The sequence below is a fragment of the Sapajus apella genome, unplaced genomic scaffold (assembly GCF_009761245.1).
Source record: "Sapajus apella isolate SASKATOON/1434 unplaced genomic scaffold, GSC_monkey_1.0 scaffold170, whole genome shotgun sequence".
NCBI classification, from domain to species: Eukaryota; Metazoa; Chordata; class Mammalia; order Primates; family Cebidae; genus Sapajus; species Sapajus apella.
Window position 1 is genome coordinate 2,015,955 of NW_022437110.1, and position 19,080 is coordinate 2,035,034.

Sequence of the window (19,080 nt, forward strand, 5' to 3'; positions counted from 1 at the left end):
ATTACAAGGCGTGAATTTTTATTGTTTGAGACAGGGTCTTGCTCTGTCTCCCAGGCTGGAGTGCAGTGGCGTGTGATCACAGCTTAGTGTAGCCTTCACCTCCTGGGCTCCTAAGTGGCTGGGACCGCAGGTGCCACCACGGTTCTCGGCTATTTTTCTTTTTCTTTTTGGTAGAGAAGGGGTCTCGCTGTGTTGCCCAGGCTGGCCTCGAACTCCTAGGCTCAAGCATCCCGCCGCCCCGGGCTCCCACGGTGCTGGGATGACAGGCGTCAGCAGTTGAGCAGCGTTGAAGCCTCAGAAGTGGGGTTTGTGTGGCTGACTCTGCCCTCCCCCTTGGGCATTGGCAGTGCCGGGGTCCTTGTGGGTGAAGGAAATAAGGAGATGATCAGAGTATGATTCCACAAATCGCGTGGTTTTCTGTCAAAGAGAATTTGTTTCTAGTTTCACAGTGCTCAGGGGAGGCAAGAGGAGGAGGCGAAGACTTCTGGCAGGCAAGTAGGCGCTCCGTGGGCAAGGTGCATTGGCCACAGGGAGGCGAGTGCCAGAATGGGCAGGTCCAGTCGCTCCACTGGGATGGAGCAGGCCTCTGGAAATGAGGTCTGGTTAGAGTTGAGGATCTGCCTCAATAGCCACGGAGAGCAGGAGCGCAGCAGCTCTCTGAGAGGCCGGGACGGAGGACCAGCTCCCGGGCCAGCAGAGTATTGCTTGCCTCAAAGCATCTGCCCAACCTTCAAGTTGGTCTGTATTGTTGCAGTCCAGGAGTTAAGGTCAGTAACTCACATAAGGGAGTGTCTGAGAAGGTTTAAGAGGCATTTCCACTTGAGACCTCACAGATGTGGTCTGATAAGACATCACGCTCATAGTCTGATGTTTTGGTGCTAGGAATCACTTCAAAGCCACACAGCAGGTCCCAGGCCTGAGGCAGAGGAGGGAGTCCACCTCGGAAGGGTGGGAACAGCTCCAGGCCATGACCACAGCACTTCCAGAGTCTGGTTTGTGAGACTGACAGCTCTGGTGTGACCGTCCACACTCACCTAGCAGTGCCTGACAGCAGCTCTTCCCCAAAGTCATGGCTCAGCTGGGGTGCTGTCGGAAGAGGCACCGGTCTTGGGCCTGCCCCTTGCCTACCGAGGCAGCTCCCTGTGCATGGCCTTCACCCTGGTGGAGGGACGGGTTGGTCACACCCCTGCCCCTCGCAGAGGTGGGAGGACAAAGGCATGCATGGGGCTGTCTGTGGAGCTTCTAGGCCAGTGTCGGACATAGCAGGTGCTTGGTGGTAAATGGAAAATATTCCAGGAAACTTGTGAAAGCACGGTAAGCAGACCATGGTTTCGTTCAGAAACTCTGGGAGGTGTAGGAACCACTACACCAGGGTCTTGCAGCGGGAAGGAGGCTGGGCTCAGTTCTGGACAGGGCATGGGCTGGCAGGGCTTACGGCTCCAGAGCAGGGCAAGGTCAGAGGAGGGAAGGCTGCGAAGCGGAACCCGCAGGAGTGAAGGAGATTCAGCTTAAACTCACCTGCCAGGAGATCAGGCCGCCCTGGGGACAGTGTAAGATGAGGAGCTCCATCAGCTGTCAAGGGCAATGGGACACAGGGAAGGAGGTCCTCGCTAAACTGACTGAGCCAGGCCTGTTAAATCGAGTTCTCACCAGGATGTGCACAGCGCCCAGGAGGAGCTCAGGAGCCATGCTGCCATTGCCAAGCAGGGAGCCTGTTAACCTGTCAGTGGGCACTCTGCTTCCAGGCGTCTTGGCCCGTGTTGCAGAGGCCGGAGATGCTGCAGCCACGCGCTGGCCTTCCCGGTGCTCGTGCATGTCCTGCTGCTTGGCACAGTCCGAGTTGCATATCCAGATCCAGCCCGGGGCAGCAGCCTCCTCACAGCCCCCAGACCCGGCCTGTCTGACTGACATGCCTGCTCAGCGAACCGTCCCTCCAGTGCAGATGTGTGCTGGCGCCCAGGCTGTGTTCGGGTGGTGCCTCTGGTGTGGGGGTCCCCTACCAGCCCCGAGGTTCACACTCCCCAGGCTGCTTCCTGTTCTCAGGGCTTGGAGAGTGCCATGTTCTGAACACCATCTTCCCCAGCCAGGGAGGCCACATCTTCTTTGACAGCACAGTGCCTTCTCTGGAGGTAGCATTTCTTTATTTGCCTTCTGTGCCCGGGAACCTAACTTCCTCACTCTGGCCAGCTCTGCCAGCAGTTATGAGCTGGTCCAGCGCCCCACTGCCATGCCTTGGCCTGCGCCTGGCCCTCCAGGGTGGCTCCTTGCCAGTTCCCGTCAGGCTGCCTGGGCAGCCAGGCCTGGGCACTTTCCTGTCCCTTGTTCAGAAAACCCACAGGCTGTGGGGGCCTGGAGCCTGGTACGCAGGCAGGAAACACATCGTGGAGCGCCAGCTTCCCTGCCCTGCCCACCTCGAGGGTGCCTGGGGCCTCAGCCTGCGGCCCCCGGAGTCCAGTCCATTCTCCACACCGTGCCTGTCTCCCTGAGCAGGCTGAGCATGGGCATGTGAGTGACCAGCGTGATCGCATCCAGGCCAGTGCCACATTCTGTGTGGTTCGAGGAAAAGCCTTCTCCAAGTCTGAGGCCTGCCCTTTCCTCTGCGGGATTTCGGCTGAGGCCACTGCGCCAGACCTCACTGGAGGACACGGACCCTGGACCCGACCCTCAAAGCTGCTGCCTTCCCATTTCCCAGTGCCCTGGACACTCTTGGTCTTACCATTTGGGAGGCTGACGGGATGCAGAGTGGCCTGTCGGAAAGGCCTTGTGTGACGCCAGGCTGAGTCCTTGAGCAGCCCGCCGAGGCCAGAGGGGAGAAGAGCCGAGCTTCTCCCATGCTGGGCTGGGCTCGTGGAAGGGCTGCCAGCTCCCTTCCTGGTAGAGGCTGGGTGGGGTCCACAGGGCCTTCCGCCCGCCCGGAAGGAAGCTGTCTTCTGCTGTTGGCTGCTGAGACAGCTGGGGGCCGCCAGTGTTCAGATTCCTGAAGCACCCTGCAAATCCCAGACTCACCTTCCCACTCTTTCCAGAGTCCCCAGAGACACACTTAAGGGAAATTAAACTGCAGAATGTAAGAGATGCCTCAGTCAAATCGGCTGGAAACACACGGGTCATGGTGGGCAGGCGCTCACCTGCCGCAGGAGGATGGCCTTGATTCTAGCACTTTCCACGGGGTGAATGCGGCGGGATTTGGGGGATTTTTCAAATGCGTCAGTGTCTGGAATGGGTTCTAAGCTACCAAATAATTCTTAGAGGTAAATTACAGACGTGTTGCCTCATCATAGCTAGACAGCATTCTCTGTACAGTGAAGTGTCTCCTCCGCCCTCAGTGACAGACACCTCACAGACGCCACGGCTGCTGTCACTTCCCTGCTGCACGCCTCCCACAGGCGGTTTGAATTGGCGAGTGCCCGTGCGTCCATTGTTCTGTCTTCCTGCGAAGTTATTCATCCTGGTGGTCGGCCCACCGACAGAATGGATTTGGATCTGCTGGACCTGAATCCCAGAATTATTGCTGCAATTAAGAAAGGTACATTTATTTCTATTTGTATAAAGTAGGTTTGTGATGTAAAGTGTGTGTGTGGGGGGGTGCACTTTAAAGAAGGCAAGTTAACAAAATGCTGGCTCTCTAAGCCTGAGGCTTCCTCCCTTTGCCTCCCTGATAAACCGAGGCTGGGATGTACTATGGGATTTATGGGATTTTCGGGGGGGTGTGTGTGATGTTTTCTTAACTGCACGGACTTCTTTCAGTTAATTTTATTTTTATCTAAGTAATACTGCATCTTGTCTGAAAAGTGAAATGGAGCCACATATAAGTCTTTTAGTTATTTTTTTTTTAAATATTTACACCTGGGCTCCTAAATGTGTTTCTGTTGCAGTGTTTGATTTGTCAGTGTTATTGATTACCCATGGTCTTCCTTTTGGGGGCGGTGAGAATTGAGCCTGCCTACACCCTGTGTACCCCAGCTTCCTCTCCCCCAGCTCCCTGCACATAGTTAGAACTTAGTTTGGGTGACATCAGCTGTCGGGGCTGTGATTGGGCGCATACTGACCATTGTTGAACCTGGTGTAGTGGTGCGGGGGAGGGTGGGGTCGTTTTCTTTCTTACAACATCTTTTTCCCCTGAGTTAGTAAATGCTCAAAGCTTAGGCCCCACTTGCAGCCCCCAACCCCTGCTCCCCATGCCTGTGGCCCAGCTGTCATCCAGAACACTCCTTCCATCCTCCATCTTCCCCATCTCCCTGGTGAGAAACCGGAGTGCACGTGGAGCCTCTGCAGCGGCTTGGTGACAGGGCAGGGCCTCACTGTCCTGCCCCTCCATCCTTGGCTGTTGGTTTTCATCCAACACCACAAGGCTGTTGGTGGCCTTGTGATCACAGAACGGCTGCAACAGCTGCAGACACAACACTTGCAGTCCAGGGACAGAGAAGGGGAGTGGGCTCAGCCAGGGACTTCCGTTCTCACCCATGTCTCTTATCCAGAAATGAGTGTTTCCAGAAGTCCCTGCAGACTTGGCAGCTGTGAAGGGGGCTGAGGCCATGAGGCTTACCAGGGGGAGCCGTCCCCCCACAGCCCCAATCTCTGCCAGTCCACAGGGCTACACACAGCCCTCTGGAGCAGGCTGTCTGCGTGAGGCCCGCTCCGCTGGATCTGGCGAGACCTAGGAGTGCTTTCTTCATTCCCACCTTTCCATCTCCTTGAGTTTTCTGTGTGGCCGTTCCAAAAATCCCACCAGTGATGACTGTTTTCCAGCTTGATGGTTGTCTTTTCACTGCAGAACTCAGCCCACACGTGTTGAGGGAGGTTCTGATGTGACAGGTTTGAGCCTCTGGGCTAGCAGAGCCTCTGTCCACCACTGCTTCCTCTCCAGTGCGCTTCCTCGCACTCCCTTGATCTCACCACTGCTGCTTCCTCTCCTGTGCGCTTCCTCTCACTCCCTTGATCTCACCACTGCTGCTTCCTCTCCTGTGCGCTTCCTCTCTTGCACTTCCTGATTGGCCACTGCTTCCTCTCCAGTGCGCTTCCTCTTTTGCACTTCCCTGGTCGTCTGATAGGTCTGCAGCATTTGCCTTCTTTCTGCGAGTTTGAAAGTAGAAAGTGAAGTACTAATCCACGTCCAAAGTTAACTTCTTTACTTTTCTCCCAAAACAGTAGGTCATGGGGATCTGCACTTCTGTAACCGCTGCCACTGCCCTTCTGATTTGCACACACTCTGACCCCTGCCCTGACTGCCCTGCTGGTGTTTGGACCTGTGCTCTGCTTCCCTCCCAGCACTGCGTGCCCCCCCCACCATGAATGTGTTCTCACCTGCAGCTCAGCCTGGATCCGTGCCTGGCGGGTGGGTGGTGGACCTCGGCGTTAGTTCTTCGCTGCCCCTTTCTGGAGCACTGTCTCCAGCTGGCATGGAACTGGGTGCCTGTTGCTGCTTCTCAGCACCTGGGACCTGCCCGTCCCTGTCTTCTGGCTTCTGTTCCAGCTCATGTGAGGCTGACACCTGCCCGAGTACCAAGACTCAGGGTGCAGTGCCCAGCAGCCCTTTCCTCTTGCCTGTGGGTCAGCCACACTCTGTCCAGGGTTTCCAGGGAGCAGGGGGATCTGGTCCCTACCCACCTTGCCCCCAGAATCGGAAGCACAGTGTTCTCACAGTGCTCTTAAAAGCACCTTTCGTCGCCATGTTGCCGTGTGTTATTACAGTCTGATGTTTTCCTGTAATTTATCTGTGTCATTTCAGCCAAACTGAAATCGGTAAAAGAGGTTTTGCACTTTTCTGGACCAGACTTGAAGAGACTGACCAACCTCTCCAGCCCCGAGGTCTGGCACTTGCTGAGAACAGCCTCCTTACACCTGCGGGGAAGCAGCCTTCTTACAGGTAGGTGGGTCCTGGCATCTCCGTGGGGGTGACATGTGGCTCCAGCATCTCAGTCCATGTGCTGCAAGGCATGGGGCTGTGCAGACTCCAGGGACCAGCCTTGGGGCATGTGGCAGCTGCTCCAGCCCCAGAGTTCCCATCTCACTTCTCTTACACCCACAGGGCTGTGGTCACAGCATCGGGTCAGAAGATGGATGGGATGGACATGGAAGGGCTCTGGGGCCTCCTGGGGACCTGGCTCCTTGGGCCAGAGGAGAGGGATGCAGGAAGCAGGGGTGGAGTTGGTAGTCAGCACCCAGAGCCCCTCAGGGTCTAGCAGGGTGGGAACAGTGTGCTCTGAGGCCCTGGTCTTGGTCCCACCACCATGTTTGGGAAACCAGGCGTCAGCAGGGGAGGGAGGTGCCCAGCGAGCCCCATGCTCCTGGCCAGGCAAGGTTTCCATCCCTGCCTCTGAGCAAGCCCCAGTGGGCAGCGGGGTCCTGCCTCCCCTGCAGGTGGCTCTGTGGGCCCAGGCCTTAGGGAGGGCGCTGAACCGGGGTCTGCCATGCTGGGCAGGTGCCACAGCCACACACACGGTGCCATGGGCAGGGCTCTGGGCAGGCCTCATAGTCACGGTGGCCTGCCCTACCCGGCTAGGGTGCCCAGGGTGGTCTGCAGAGATGGGCTGCTCCTCCTGGCCCAGGCCCCAGGCCACGAGCACAGCCTGCACAGCATGTCCCACCTTGAGCCTCACCCTGAGGGGCCTGGGTGTCATGGAGGAGGCTGTGTCGAATGGCTCATCCAAGGCCCTTGAGCCATGAGGCTGTGACCAGCACTGCTCTAGAGTGGCGTCTATCACAGAGCACTGATGGCATGAGGTGTGCACTGTGCACATGCGGGAGCCCATCGAGGCCTTCAGACTGCTCAGCACCCCAGGGCACCCCAGCTGGACGGAGCTGCACCTTTTTCTTTAGGCGGAGGTTGTTAGGGGGCGCCTCGGGGCTCTCTGGAAACTTAGGCTGAAGGCGCCTGGTGCTGCAGTCGCCCAGTAGGGGTATTCTGGGGGCGTGTGATGGTGGCCCTGGGGCTCCCCTGACTCTGCACCTCAGGTCCACCTTCCCTTCCCGGCCAGGCCATCCCTCCCTGCCCTCGGGCACCTGTGCTCCAGCCTCCCTGCGCCTGGCACAGGCAGGCTGGCCGTGCCTCCCAGCCCTGCCTGCAGGCCCAGGAGAGCCAGGCCTGATGCCACTCCTGCCCTGCAGCACTGCACCTGCGCCAGCAGAAGGAGCGGTTCCCCGCACAGCACCAGCGCCTGAGCCTTGGCTGCCCAGTGCTGGACGCACTTCTCCGAGGTGGCCTGCCCCTGGATGGCATCACCGAGCTGGCTGGACGCAGCTCGGCAGGAAAGACCCAGCTGGCGCTGCAGCTCTGCCTGGCCGTGCAGTTCCCACGGCAGCATGGAGGCCTAGAGGCTGGTGAGCGGCCGCCCCCTTCCCTGGGGTCTGGGCAGGTGGGGGGCCCCTGCTTTGTACGGGAGAGCTTTCCGTTGAGGTTGGGGAGTGGTTGCCTCTCGGACTGTTCCTACCATTGCGTCTCCCTCCTCCTTCCCGTGCTGTTTGCTATCGCTCCTTCCAGCACAGGGAGGGGGTAGTGAGGCTGAGCTTGGCTGACAGCAGGAGGGGTGAGGGGGTAGGAACCCCACCGCCAGGCGCCTGCAGCCTGCCCTCAGCAGAGCTAGGCCCCCGGGGTCCACAGAGCCAGCAGCACATGAAGCGCAGCACGGCCCTTCTCACGGGTGCTCCAACGCCAGGCCGGGCACGCTCCTGGTACAGCACCATGAGCCTGTACGTCTGTCTGTGAAACAAGGGTTCCCTGCGTTGTACTGAAGCAGTCAGAGCGCTCCTGCTTGGGTCTCTGGGGTGTTAAAAGTTCATGTAGTTTTAAACTGTGAGCTCTGAGTAGGGGAAATGTGTTTCTTAGTAGCTCCATGTTGTCGTAAGCTCCATGTGAACAGAGTGGCAGCTTTTTTCAGCAGTGGCGCCTTCAAGCTCATCTGCTAGGCTCACTTCCCACATGGGGCAGGACCCGAGGCCCTGGACCCACAGGCCCTGCCAGCCACCTCCTCACAGGCCTGACCTGCCAGCAGTGGTGTGGCTGGGAACCTCTCCACTGCCACCCTTATGTCAGCACGGTCCCCGGGACCCAGGGTGTGCTGTGCCTGCTGAGCCTCAGTGTTGGGTGTAGTGGAAGGGGGCTCCTGAGAGACCTGGCTGGGGACTGCTCACGCCACAGGCATTTTTGTCCCTGCAGCCCTGGGGAGGGCGCCCTCCTGGCAGGTGCCTGGGTCCCTGCAGCTGGTCTCGGGGTGAGCCTGGAGACAGCCAGAAGGATGGGAGTTGGCCTTGAAAATGAGAGTCTCCCGTTTATCCCACGGAATAGTTTCTGTGAGATAGAGGCAGGACTCAAGTGTGCTGGGAATGGGACGGGAGCTGCCCTCATTCTCCAGCGTCCTCTGTGCCAGGCTTCGTGCAAATGTGATTTGTGCTATGACTCCCCCGAGCCTCCATCCTGTTGGCCTTTTCAGTGAAGCCCACACTCCCCCCTGCTCCAGGGACACGGGAGCCTTAGGACACCCTCCCTGCATCCCCCAGCTATGCCCAGCCCAGTGACCGCTGCGGGCGGCGTGAGAGCACGTCGGCCTTGTGGGCTAGGGGCAGGGAGGAGGCCCCAGGCCACCGTGACCATGTGCAAGATTAGCTCTAAGATGCCGTCTCCTGGGGAAACAACCTTTTGCTAGATTTAATCTAAAGGCCCAATTTTTGAAAAGAAAGTGGCAGGCAGTCTCTGGAGAGATTCTGAGTCCTGTGCTTGAGCCATGTGAGGCCCTCCCAGGCCCGCAGGGGCCCCGCCCACCACTGGGCTGCCCACAGCCACCTCCCTGCCAGCTTCGCGGTGTCCTGGTGGCTGTGCAGCCCCTTCATGCATCACCCCAACAAAAACAGGCTGCTTGACCAGTTCCCCCTGCTTCCCAGCCTTCCAGCCCAGCCTCTCCCCAGCCAACAGGGCGGAGGAAGCGCAGGCCCCCGCTTGCCTGTGACCCCCTGGCTGGGGGCACAGCCACATCTGGGGACTCTGGTGGGGAAGGGAACCAGCCACAAAAGAGATGTGGCCTTCCAAGGCAGTATTTGTACATCCCTGGCCCCACTTGGGCCAGATGCTTCTCAGAAGCTTAATTCTGACAGAACAGGGGGAAGGCTCCTGACTCTCTTTGCAGCTCTTCTCTATGGTTGAAACTCTGTCAGAAAAAATCAGATCAGAATGAAAGGTTCCACGGACACTCACCAACAGGCCGCATGCCACAGCGTGAGGTGCTGGCTCCCCACAGCTGCTATGCCGCTGCGGGAACCGCCGAGACTGGACCGCCTTCCTGGCACAGTCAAGGCCTAGGCAGCTCGCTGCTTTTTTTTATTACTCAAATCAGTCTCCCCAAGCATTCCTGTTTTTTTAATTGAGATGTAATTTACATGCCGTAAAATTCACTCTAAAAGCATAAAATTCAGTGGCTTTTAGAAGCACAAAAATTCTGTGCCCCTCACCGCTGTCAATTCCAGAACATTTCCCTCACCCTAAAAGGAAACCCCTCCTCATGAGCGTAAGCCCCCGCCCCCAGCAGCCGCCTCCCTTTCTGTACCTGTGGTTCGTCCCATCCTGGGTGTGCCATGCGAGCGAATCCAACAGCACGTGGCCTCGTGACGGGCTTCCTTCACTGGCATTGTGCTCTGGAGGTTCGCCTGTGCTGGAGCAGGCGTCAGAACTGCCTTCCCCTTTGGGACTGAATCATACTCCACCGTAAGGACGGGCCGAATTCTGTTGGTCCACTCCTCAGTTGATGGCATCTGGGCCGTTTCCCCTCGGGCTGTCATGAAACGCACTGCTGTGGACACCGATGTGTGTCTTCAGGCGGGTGTCTCTGCTTGTGGGACTGCTGGGTCATGTGATTGGTGTTTAGGTTTTTAAGGAAGTGCCAGTTGTTTTCCGAGCTACACCATTTTACATTCCTAGCAGCAGCGTACAGGGGTCCTCTCCACATCCTCACCAACATGTGTCTTTTTAAGCCAGTTTTTTGAACTGAGCAATGGCACAGGTTCACGTGGAGCCCAGACTGCAGGAGCTTTGAAAGTGGAAGAAATATTTGCTCAATGGGGCCCTAGAGGGTGGCTGTATGTGGTGCTCAGGGGCCATTTCCAGAAGGTGTTGCCCTGATCCTTCCACTTGCTCCCTGCCCTGCGGTGGGGGGACAGATGGGCACGGGGGGCATGGGGGAGGGAGGGGGCGTGGAGCAGGAGAGGCCTCCTGTCTGTGGCCATTCCAGCCTAGGGCCCAGGACAGGGGAAGACCTTGCCTGGGTGTCAGAAGTGGAGGCCCAGCCCGTGTTCCTCCTGGGGAGTCGCCTGGCTCCAAGGTGGCTGCCAGTGGGAGAGAGAACCAGCGCCAGCCTCCTCCCTCCCCGGGCCAGGGGGGAAGAACCTGTGAGGGGCAGAGAGTTAGAAATGGTGGGAGACATCTGCACTTGATGTATGTGGTGGCCACAGGCCATCTGGAGCCCCTAGGCACATCAGGCACTCTGGCTTCCCAGGAGCCATCTACATCTGTACAGAAGACGCCTTCCCACACAAGCGCCTGCAGCAGCTCATGGCCCACCAGCCACGGCTGCGCACTGACGTTCCAGGAGAGCTGCTTCAGAAGCTCCGATTCGGCAGCCAGATCTTCATCGAGCATGCAGCCGACGTGGTGAGTGCGGGAGAAGGCCTGGGACATCCCAAAGACAAGCTGTTCAGGACCACAGGGGCAGCTATAGCCACCACGGCAGTGGGATCTCACAGTAGGACCAGAGAGACAGGGCTCAGCTCTGAACACAGCATAGGCCATGGGGGTTGACAGCCAAAGAGCAGGCGGGTCAGAGGATGGACAGTGACTGGGCGGAACCGGCAGGGGAGGGGTTCTGGCCAAAGCGTCCTGCCAGGATCCTTGCTGAAGGTGGGCCGTGGGGAATCAGACCACCCCTGGGGACAGTGGAGGATAAGGAACGGATCAGCCACTGAGGGCGATGGGATTCTCAGCAGGGATTGCCAAAACTGGATTTCATGAGGACATGCACAGATGGGCCTAGGAGGAGGCTAGGAGCCTGATGGCAGTTTGGCAAGCAGAGAATCCTGGCCAGGAGTGGCTGTGGGCTGCGACATCCAGTTATGTCTCAGTCTCAGGCAGCTTCAAAGCATGGTCTAGAATGAGGATGCCCATATTCAGACTGACTTTCTTTGTTATCTGAAACTCATGTAACTGAGCGCCTGTACACCGTCTCTCAACCCTGCCCATGACGACAGAGTAGAGAAGAGAAGCCCCAGGTGGGTGGCAAGGGCCTGCTCTCCAGGCTACTGCCCTGGTGAGAGAGCTGTGTGGGTTTCACCCCCGCCTCTGAGGGGAAGACGGCCCTCACTGGGGACACAGGCCGGGCACCCAGCTCAGACAGGCAACCTCAGATCCTTGACCACCACCTGGCTGCTGGCCTGCCTGCACACACTGGCTGGGCTTGGAGGAAGGACTCCATGGCAGGGCCTTCCAGAGAGCAGGGGCCACTCACAGGGGGGCCAGTCAAGTCCGTCCTGTAGCCAGGAAGCAGGCGAGAGGCCGGGACCCATTCTGGCAGCTGGGGCAGCAGTGCTGTGAGCTGTCAGCGTTTAGTTTACAGAGATCATTCCAGGGAGGGAGAAGTGATGAGTAGAAAAGATCCAGAAGGAAAGATGGGAAGTTTGGGATTAAACCCTGACCAAAAGCAAACAAGGAAATTCCGCCCTGAGCAGGGGGAGCAGCTGCCATGCCCAGCCCACCCTTGACATGGCTGTGGCTGGGCAGAGCCCCTAGGTCCCAGGTGGGCCTTCCCCCACTTCTCAGAGTTCCTATAAAAAAAACTTCCAAGTGAAACATAAGGCATATAATCTTTTAATTTAAAAAAATGTACAATAAAATACATTATGGCACACAACGCGAGGAAGTTACACGTGGGAAGGGAGCTACGGGCCCAGCTCATGCCTCAGGTCTCCTGGGAAAGGCCACACCGCACCAGGGCACCAGTTTCGGCCCAGCCCCAGCCCCAAGGCTGCGCCAGCTGTATAGTCATTAGTAGTGCGCCCCACGCACACAGATGCAGGAGAAATAAGAGTGCTGCGGCTCCACCGGGGGCCCTCCCTGCCGCCTGGCTGTCTTGGGCCAGCTCTGGGCCACACTCGGCATTCCCATCCTGGAGTGGGACCAGGTCGGGGTCACTGCAAAAGAAGGTGGAAGGTCAGGGCTGGGCTGCCAAAACCTGATAGTGTTACTAACTTCTGTTCTGGAAACAGCTCTGGGGAGCCCTGACCCCAAGTCTGCCCAGAGCAGCGGGTGTTGCTGGTTGTGAGCCTCCCTGGGGCCGAGGGGCCATGGGCAACTGGTGCGTCTTTGGCCTCTACTCCCTGGAGCGCCACAGGCCTGAATCTGGCATAGGGGAGGCCAGCGGTGTAGACACAGAGCCTTCTCTTGGTGTAAGCAGGGCCTGGTGCCATTCCCACCCCCCACTCTGCTGTGGCCCTTGGGCTTGCATGAGGATGGGGCTCCCTGAGCTAAGCCCCTCTTGAAGGCCCAGCCCTGCAGCTAGCAGCAGCCACCACTTGCCCATCCCCAGTCCCCCAGGTGCCTGCCTCCCGGGGTTGCAGGCTGCGGAACTCACGTTAGCGATAGCGTCTTCCAAGCCACTGCTGCTGCTGTCGTTTTCCACAAAAAGAGGCTCGGCCAGAGACGCCCTGGAGACGAAGCACAGAGTTTCACTCAGGGCTTGCAGGCAGGCCCTCAGGCATCTTCAGAGCTCCAGGTGTGACACCAGGGTATAGCTGCAGACCTTGGACTTGGGGGGCCGCCTAGGGGTCCCTCACAGCCTCCATCTGGCCAGAGCTGCTGGCAAGGCCCATGAGGCCTGAACTGCCCTGCTTGGTGCCAGGAGCAGCTGTGCCACCCTCCCCCATCACCACGGCTCACCAAGCTCTGTGGTCAGAGGCCAGGCCATGCCAATGGCCCTAGCACCCACAGAGCACAGCAGCACCCAGAGGGAGGCTGAGGATACCTGCCTTCCTTGGGGGCCCCTCTCCTGGGAGCCGGTGGGCACAGGGCCATTTCTACCCCTTGGCCAGGCCAAGCCTGCTCAGAGCACAGGGCTAAGGCCTGGGAGCACAGGAGGCACTGGCCTTAGGGGTGTCTCCACCTGCAGCCCCACCCTGACCCCCACGTGGTCTCCCAGGGTGTCCCACGCCTCAGTAGAGGCAGGCGAGGCCTGACCCACCTGAGTAACAGCCTGAAGGGCATCAGGCCCCTGCCTTGCTCAGTGTCTGGAGAGGGTACATCCCAGGTGATCATGGCCACCACAGGCTAGCTTTGATGGCACTCTGGCCAGGTCCTGGTAGTCTTGGCACCTGCCATGGGGCCACTAAAGGAGGGGGGTGGTAGCTGCTGACCCGTGACAGGGAGATGCTGAAACCATGGCAGGAGTGGGAGCAGACCCCCACAAGGACTCAGGAGCCTGGGCAAAGGACCAGAGGAGGGACAGGGGTCCAAGGGAACCAGATGTGTGGGCCTAAAGCTTCTATAATTGGAGCCTTCACTGGACTGGGCCCAGAGTATGGGGGCTGCAGAGCTGGCATCATCAGCCCCCAGTGGGTAGGATGATTCTGAGTCAGACAGTCGAGGTGACAGTCCAAAGGGGGTCTGGTCATCTGGGGCAGGGGCTGCAAAGGCAATGGCAGCTGTCCCCACAGGACACCTTGTTGGAGTGTGTGACTAAGAAGGTCCCTGTTCTGCTGTCTCGGGGCATGGCTCGCCTGGTGGTCATCGACTCGGTGGCAGCCCCATTCCGCTGTGAGTTTGACAGCCAGGCCTCCGTCTCCAGGGCCAGGCGTCTGCAGTCCCTGGGGGCCACGCTGCGTGAGCTGAGCAGTGCCTTCCAGAGCCCCGTGCTGTGCATCAACCAGGTGGGTGGCAAGGCAAGGGTGAAGCCGTGAGCTCGTATTTTTAGCCAGGATGTGAAGCAGAGCTGGTCTGGAGGTGGGGTGGGTGGCAGTGAGGTGGCCTCTGGCTCTCGCGGGTAGCAGCCTGTGCCTAACCATCGGGAAGACCCTCAGCCGCTGCAGCTGATCTGGACTGGGCTCTTCCAGGTGACAGAGGCCGTGGAGGAGCAGGGCACAGTGCACGGGCCACCGGGGTGAGTACAGCCATATGTCGCGTGTGCCTCTGCACAGGTGACGGGGTGCAGCTGGGCCGACGTGGGCAGGGTTACCCAGCCTTCTGAGCGCCAGCCCACCCGCTTCCTGTTTCTCAGGTTCTGGGATGAGCGCATTTCCCCGGCCCTTGGCATAACCTGGGCCAACCAGCTTCTGGTGAGACTGCTGGTTGACCGGCTCCGTGAGGAAGAGGCTGCCCTCGGCCAGCCGGTACGAACCCTACGGGTGCTGTTTGCCCCCCACCTGCCCCCCTCCTCTTGTTCCTACACAATCAGTACAGAAGGGGTGCGAGGGACACCTGGGACCCAGTCCCACTGACACGACAGCAGCTGCAGAACAGCCCTGCCTGAGAAGCCCTGACACTGGCACTCCGGCCTTTAAAATGCTGTCTGCCTTGGCCGTGGCACAGCTGGGAATCTGGTTCAGAGCCCTCCTCCAGGGCAGCAGCTCCACTTTCTCAACTGAAGATGGTGACCACGGACTGATCCCCACCTGAGCTGGGCGGGAGGCGGGGGTGGGGCGCACTGTTCCACCCCTCCCTGGGTTTGGGGGCAGGCCTGGCTTGCTGGGCACCTGGTCCCCACTGCTGAGCTGGCCCTTGGGGGGCAGGTGATTCTCAGGGCTAGGGCCTGGAGGTGTCCCTACAGTGACTCCCTGGAAGCCCCGCTGCTTTGGCTTTCCACATGAAAGCCCACCTGGGGTCAGGTCTGAGGCCTGGCACCTCAGACCCCACAGCCCCTGGGGCCCTGCCCACCAGGGATCCCTTCCTCCACACAGAGCAGTCCTTGCTCCCCCTACCACCCAGGCCACAGCGGGGCTGCAGGCAGGTGGTTCCTCCTCACCCACCTCTGGGTCCTCGGCTCCTGGGGGCCCCATCACAGCACACACTGTGCCTCTCAAAACTTCAATGTGTGGTACAAGGTGAAGAAAGCATTTCCCACTGATCTCCAACTTCAGGGTCCAGGGGAGCCTGGGGGTGGGGGGACTGCCTTGACTCTAGTAGTGTGGCCTGTGCCAGCACCACAGCCAGATGGAGGCGCTCAGGCAGTGCAGGGCTGGCACATGATAGGCTCATCAGTTAGCTGGGAACACAGTTCTGGGCAAGGAGGATCTGATGTTGAGAAAAAGGAGTGTGCCAGTACATCCTGGGTGCCCCCAGGCAGTCTGGGCATCCAGCTCAGCTCTTGGCCTGTTTGGGTGGCCAATCTGGTAGGGATATGGCAGGACTCCTGGCAGGGCCACCTGCAGGCCCAGCCGCACACTGTGGCGAGACCTCACATCTGGCTGCAGATGCTGACATATCTGCCTAGCGGCGAGAAGTGGCATGGCCTCCTCATGGGCAGAGCAAGGACCCTCTTGATTTCCCACAGCAAACCTCCTCCACCCCCAAGTGCCCCCATGTACTGCCTGGCACCGAGCAGGCCTTTGACAAATAAACGGCGAATGGATGCAGTTCCAGGACCTGCTTCTTGCTGTCTGACTGCCACTCCTCCAAGTAATTTATGCACATGGAGGTGTGTTCTCTTCACAGCTCCTGGGGACAGGTACTGTCACTACATCTCCACTTGCAGGCAGGGAAACTGAGGCCCAGAACTGTCAAGTGGCTTGAGTCCTCCCACAGCGCAGAGGCAGAAATTGTCACCCCCCCATCCCATGTGCACAGGGTGAGCCTGGGGGTGCTCACCCTGTGCAGTGGGAGGAGAGGCCGGTACTGGTTGTGGGGAAGGTAAGGGGTGGGGCCATACTGTGCAGAATTTTTCTTTTGCTGTTTTCGAGGGTGGGACAATCCTTTAAAACCTTCGTCACATTATCAAGGCTCTCTATGACCCTACGGTTAAGAATCACTGGCATGAAATAGGAAAAAGTTATTTTGGGGTTGGATTTTTACAAAACAGCCTTTCTGCAAAAGTGCAGGGATTTTACAACAGGAAATAAAACATTTTATTTCTGTAACTGAACATAAGCAATTCCAAATGCTTTTCTAGGCAAGACATGCGAGCAATGAGAAAATGAGACACAGCTTAAAGACAGAGGTACATTTAATAGAGAAAACATTCCTGGAAGCTAGGCCGGCCCCGCCCATTCTGGCTCAGGTCCTGCCCTGGAGGGAAGGGGCTGAGGAGCTTCCTGTCCCAGGGAACTGGCCCCACCACGAAGTCTGCAGAAGGGCTGGCCTGGCAGTCGTAGGAGCACTGACCATCCCCTTGGGAAGGCACCACCCCTGGGGAGACCGGTCCCTGCCCAGGGCCATAGGTCTTGCCCTGAAGACCCTCCCTCAGGGACCACGTGCCCCGACCCTCATTTCCTCACCATTATAAAACACTTTAAAACCACTTAAGTTCTTCCCCACAGCGTTGGGGAACTCATTGTAAACAATACACGTCTATGTGTCAGCCCTGAGACAGCCGGCCCCACTGCATATACAGCTGGCGGCCCTGGCAAGACGCTGTCAGAGACATGAGTGCTCTACAGGATTCAGAAACCTGAACACAGTGTACACACAGCTCACAAGTAAGTGCCAACAGAAGCTAATGACATCCTCCAGGAAAATTCCATAACGTTATGATAGTGTAAAACCTGTTACAGATTGTAACCATATCTCCTTAGCAGTGTTTAATATATCTATATCTATAAATACTGAATTTCTAATTACATGATATTCCTAGCAGCTTTCTGACCAAATAGAAATCTTTTTTTAATTCCAGAAATTTCAGGAAGTAACTATGTGAATCCCTCCAAGCTGTAAACATGAGACCAAGTGCTGCCCACAAGAAGGCCCCTGTGCCACCCATGGGCACCGCCAACCTCAGAGGACCCCTGAGCTGCACACTGCTGCTGCCTCAGGGAAGCACCCGTGTCACAGGGCCTCCCGAGGGCCTGGTTTCTGTCACAGCAGCACAGACTACCCAGAGGTATGCTGTACACTGGCAGAGCCAGACACTCCCATGCAATGGTTGCTGGGCCCCTGCGCTGCACATGTGGCTGCCGTGGGGGGAGCAGTGATTATTTTGACAGCAGCTCTGAAGAAACAGGTGCTGACTCTCACGCAGGGTTTCCCTCACCAGAAAGACAACACAAAGGAGCAGGCATGGCTGGGCCCACCACTTCTCTCCTCTGAAGGCAAAAATTCAGAAGCACCAGATGGGAAATTAATTAAAACCCCCGCCCCCTGGGGGGGGGGGCGGGGGGGGGAGGTTCAAACATCAGAGACTCAGATACTCAAATTCCCTTGCTGCTTCCCTCTCTGAAACACGAACCTTCCTCTACAAGCTGGCTTCAGGGAGGCCCTCTGGCTTCTCTTACCCATCAACACACTGCTCCACAGCCAGTGCTGCAGAGGCCCCACACAGCCTCATCTGCACCCATCAGTCTGAAGAGGTTAAAACTCAATTCCATATTCAGCCCTATGTTTATTCCTTCTAAATGCCCTTTTCCTTTCCAGAGAACCGTCAGTAAGGGAAACTGTCTGGGTTCCAAACTCTGCTCAGCATCCTCACAGGGAGAAGACACCCCCACCACAGGAGAAGTTCTGGAGCCCTCCTGCCTGTCACCTGTGGGGGCAGCCACGGCACCTGCCAAGGGAAGCTGCTCTACACCCCCCCCTTTTTTGTGGGGTGGCTTCTCACAACCCATCAAATTATATATATGTGGGTTTTTTTGGTAGAGACAGACTTGCTATATTGCCCAGGCTGTTCTTAAACTCCTGGGCTCAAGAAATCATCCCACCTCAGCTTCCCAAAGTGCTAGGATTAGGGGCGTGAACCACGGCACTTGCCCTTGTATGTATGTATGCATGTATGTACGTGTATGTGTATATATATATATATATATTTTTTTTTTTTTTCTCCTTCCTCCCTCTTTTTAAACATTTTTTTCTTTTAATCCCACCCACCATTACAGAACCTATCACATTTTTTTAAACATCTCTGTGTAGAATTTAAAAGTTCCTGATCCATCAGAATCTGCAAGAATGGAGTCAGGAGCCTCAGAAAAGGAGTCACAGCCACAGGTGGGCAGCTTGGGGACAGGGCTTGTTCCATGGGGCAGCTCCTGAGCCAGGCACTCACCCACAACTAGATGGAGCTCTGTCTCTCAGAAACACGCCTTTTCCCAAACACGGCAGTCCTCGACACGAGATGGGAGGAAATGACATGAAACTTTTAAAGGTATTTTAAAGCCTAGCCTTGTAACAAAACCCCAGGATGCTCTGTTGCCAGCCCTTGGCCCCATGCCCCACAGGAAGCTTCCAAGGGCTGGAGGCGACAAGTGTGAGCCTCTGTTGTGCCGCCGCCTGCCCTGTGATGTGAAAGCAAGCTGGCCTTTCACGGAATGGCCAGTGTTTCACAGACCACCCCTCTGTCCTATAGCATAGCAGGCTGGCATTCATCCTTTGGAATCTATGCTCACCTCAGCGTCTGTTTTGTATGCTCTTTACCTATGGGTTAGTCTGCGGACGGCCCTAAGAAAGATGGCCTCAGCATTAATTTGAAAATGTTCCTGTCAAGAGTCCACCACGTTACTTCATTCTGTAAAGCTTAAGCTTTTAAAAAGTGAAAGGCACATCTCTATGGGCTTTGTGTGCAGGGGCTCCAGGAGAAAGAACAGTGCTCAAAAGGGGTGGGCGTGGGGCCCCAGGCCTTGCAGGCGCCCAGGGCCATAGGCACGGGGACCTTGGAAACAGATACCCAGGGGATTCGCTTCCCAATGACCAATGTCTGCTAAGCTTCAGGCTTTACTGCCGCAGATCACTAAATGCCTATAGTTCTGAAAGGGGTACTTTACATTTCCAGATTCTTTATTTACAGCCCTTTTTTTTTCCTTTTGAGACAGAGTCTCGCTCTGTCTCCAGGCTGGAGTGCAATGGTATGATCGATTCACCACAACCTCCGCCTCCTAGGTTCAAGCAATTCTCCTGCCTCAGCCTCCCAAGTAGCT

The 19,080-nt window shown here is 57.4% G+C and overlaps 3 protein-coding genes and 1 long non-coding RNA gene across 10 annotated transcripts in view; 1 reads left to right on the forward strand and 3 right to left on the reverse strand.

Moving 5' to 3' along the window:
- Window positions 1-2,968: 2,968 nt before the first annotated feature.
- On the forward strand, window positions 2,969-14,700 carry XRCC3 (X-ray repair cross complementing 3). Its single transcript, XM_032267650.1, has 7 exons — window positions 2,969-3,523; window positions 5,726-5,863; window positions 7,105-7,317; window positions 10,479-10,633; window positions 13,684-13,896; window positions 14,080-14,126; window positions 14,244-14,700. Exons 1-7 carry the CDS (start codon window positions 3,469-3,471, stop codon window positions 14,461-14,463), a joined length of 1,041 nt encoding a protein of 346 aa, XP_032123541.1. The 5' UTR covers window positions 2,969-3,468; the 3' UTR covers window positions 14,464-14,700.
- On the reverse strand, window positions 4,905-10,528 carry LOC116542627. The gene is made up of 2 exons (XM_032267655.1): window positions 9,534-10,528; window positions 4,905-5,070 (listed from the first exon to the last, which is right to left on the reverse strand). The coding sequence occupies exons 1-2, from the start codon at window positions 9,763-9,765 to the stop codon at window positions 4,925-4,927; spliced, it is 378 nt and encodes a 125-aa protein (XP_032123546.1). The 5' UTR covers window positions 9,766-10,528; the 3' UTR covers window positions 4,905-4,924.
- Window positions 11,822-19,080, reverse strand: part of KLC1 (kinesin light chain 1) — a 46,450-nt gene continuing 39,191 nt past the window's right edge. For 5 of the 7 annotated variants that reach the window (XM_032267636.1, XM_032267640.1, XM_032267637.1 and 2 more), the window contains 2 exons: window positions 12,606-12,678; window positions 11,827-12,165 (listed from right to left, as the gene is read on the reverse strand). In XM_032267636.1, coding sequence (XP_032123527.1) covers window positions 12,607-12,678 — 72 coding nt within the window. In that variant the 3' untranslated portion in view covers window positions 11,827-12,165; window position 12,606. Of the gene's footprint in view, window positions 12,166-12,605; window positions 12,679-19,080 lie in introns of all 7 variants that reach the window. The other 2 variants (XM_032267639.1, XM_032267641.1) reach the window with 1 other exon arrangement.
- LOC116542628 lies at window positions 16,000-19,061 on the reverse strand. The gene is made up of 2 exons (XR_004265293.1): window positions 18,895-19,061; window positions 16,000-18,782 (listed from the first exon to the last, which is right to left on the reverse strand). It is a non-coding gene; the product is annotated as an uncharacterized LOC116542628 (long non-coding RNA).

Coding starts and splice junctions, on each gene's coding strand:
- LOC116542627 (XM_032267655.1), bottom strand. CDS start 9,765: ATGACAGCCCGAGGGGAAACGGCCCAGATGCCATCAACTGAGGAGTGG. Junction 5,071..9,533: donor CAGGATGGGACGAACCACAG/GTACAGAAAGGG, acceptor TCAAACTCGCAG/AAAGAAGGCAAATGCTGCAG.
- XRCC3 (XM_032267650.1), top strand. CDS start 3,469: ATGGATTTGGATCTGCTGGACCTGAATCCCAGAATTATTGCTGCAATT. Junction 3,524..5,725: donor TATTGCTGCAATTAAGAAAG/GTACATTTATTT, acceptor GTGTCATTTCAG/CCAAACTGAAATCGGTAAAA. Junction 14,127..14,243: donor ACAGTGCACGGGCCACCGGG/GTGAGTACAGCC, acceptor CCTGTTTCTCAG/GTTCTGGGATGAGCGCATTT.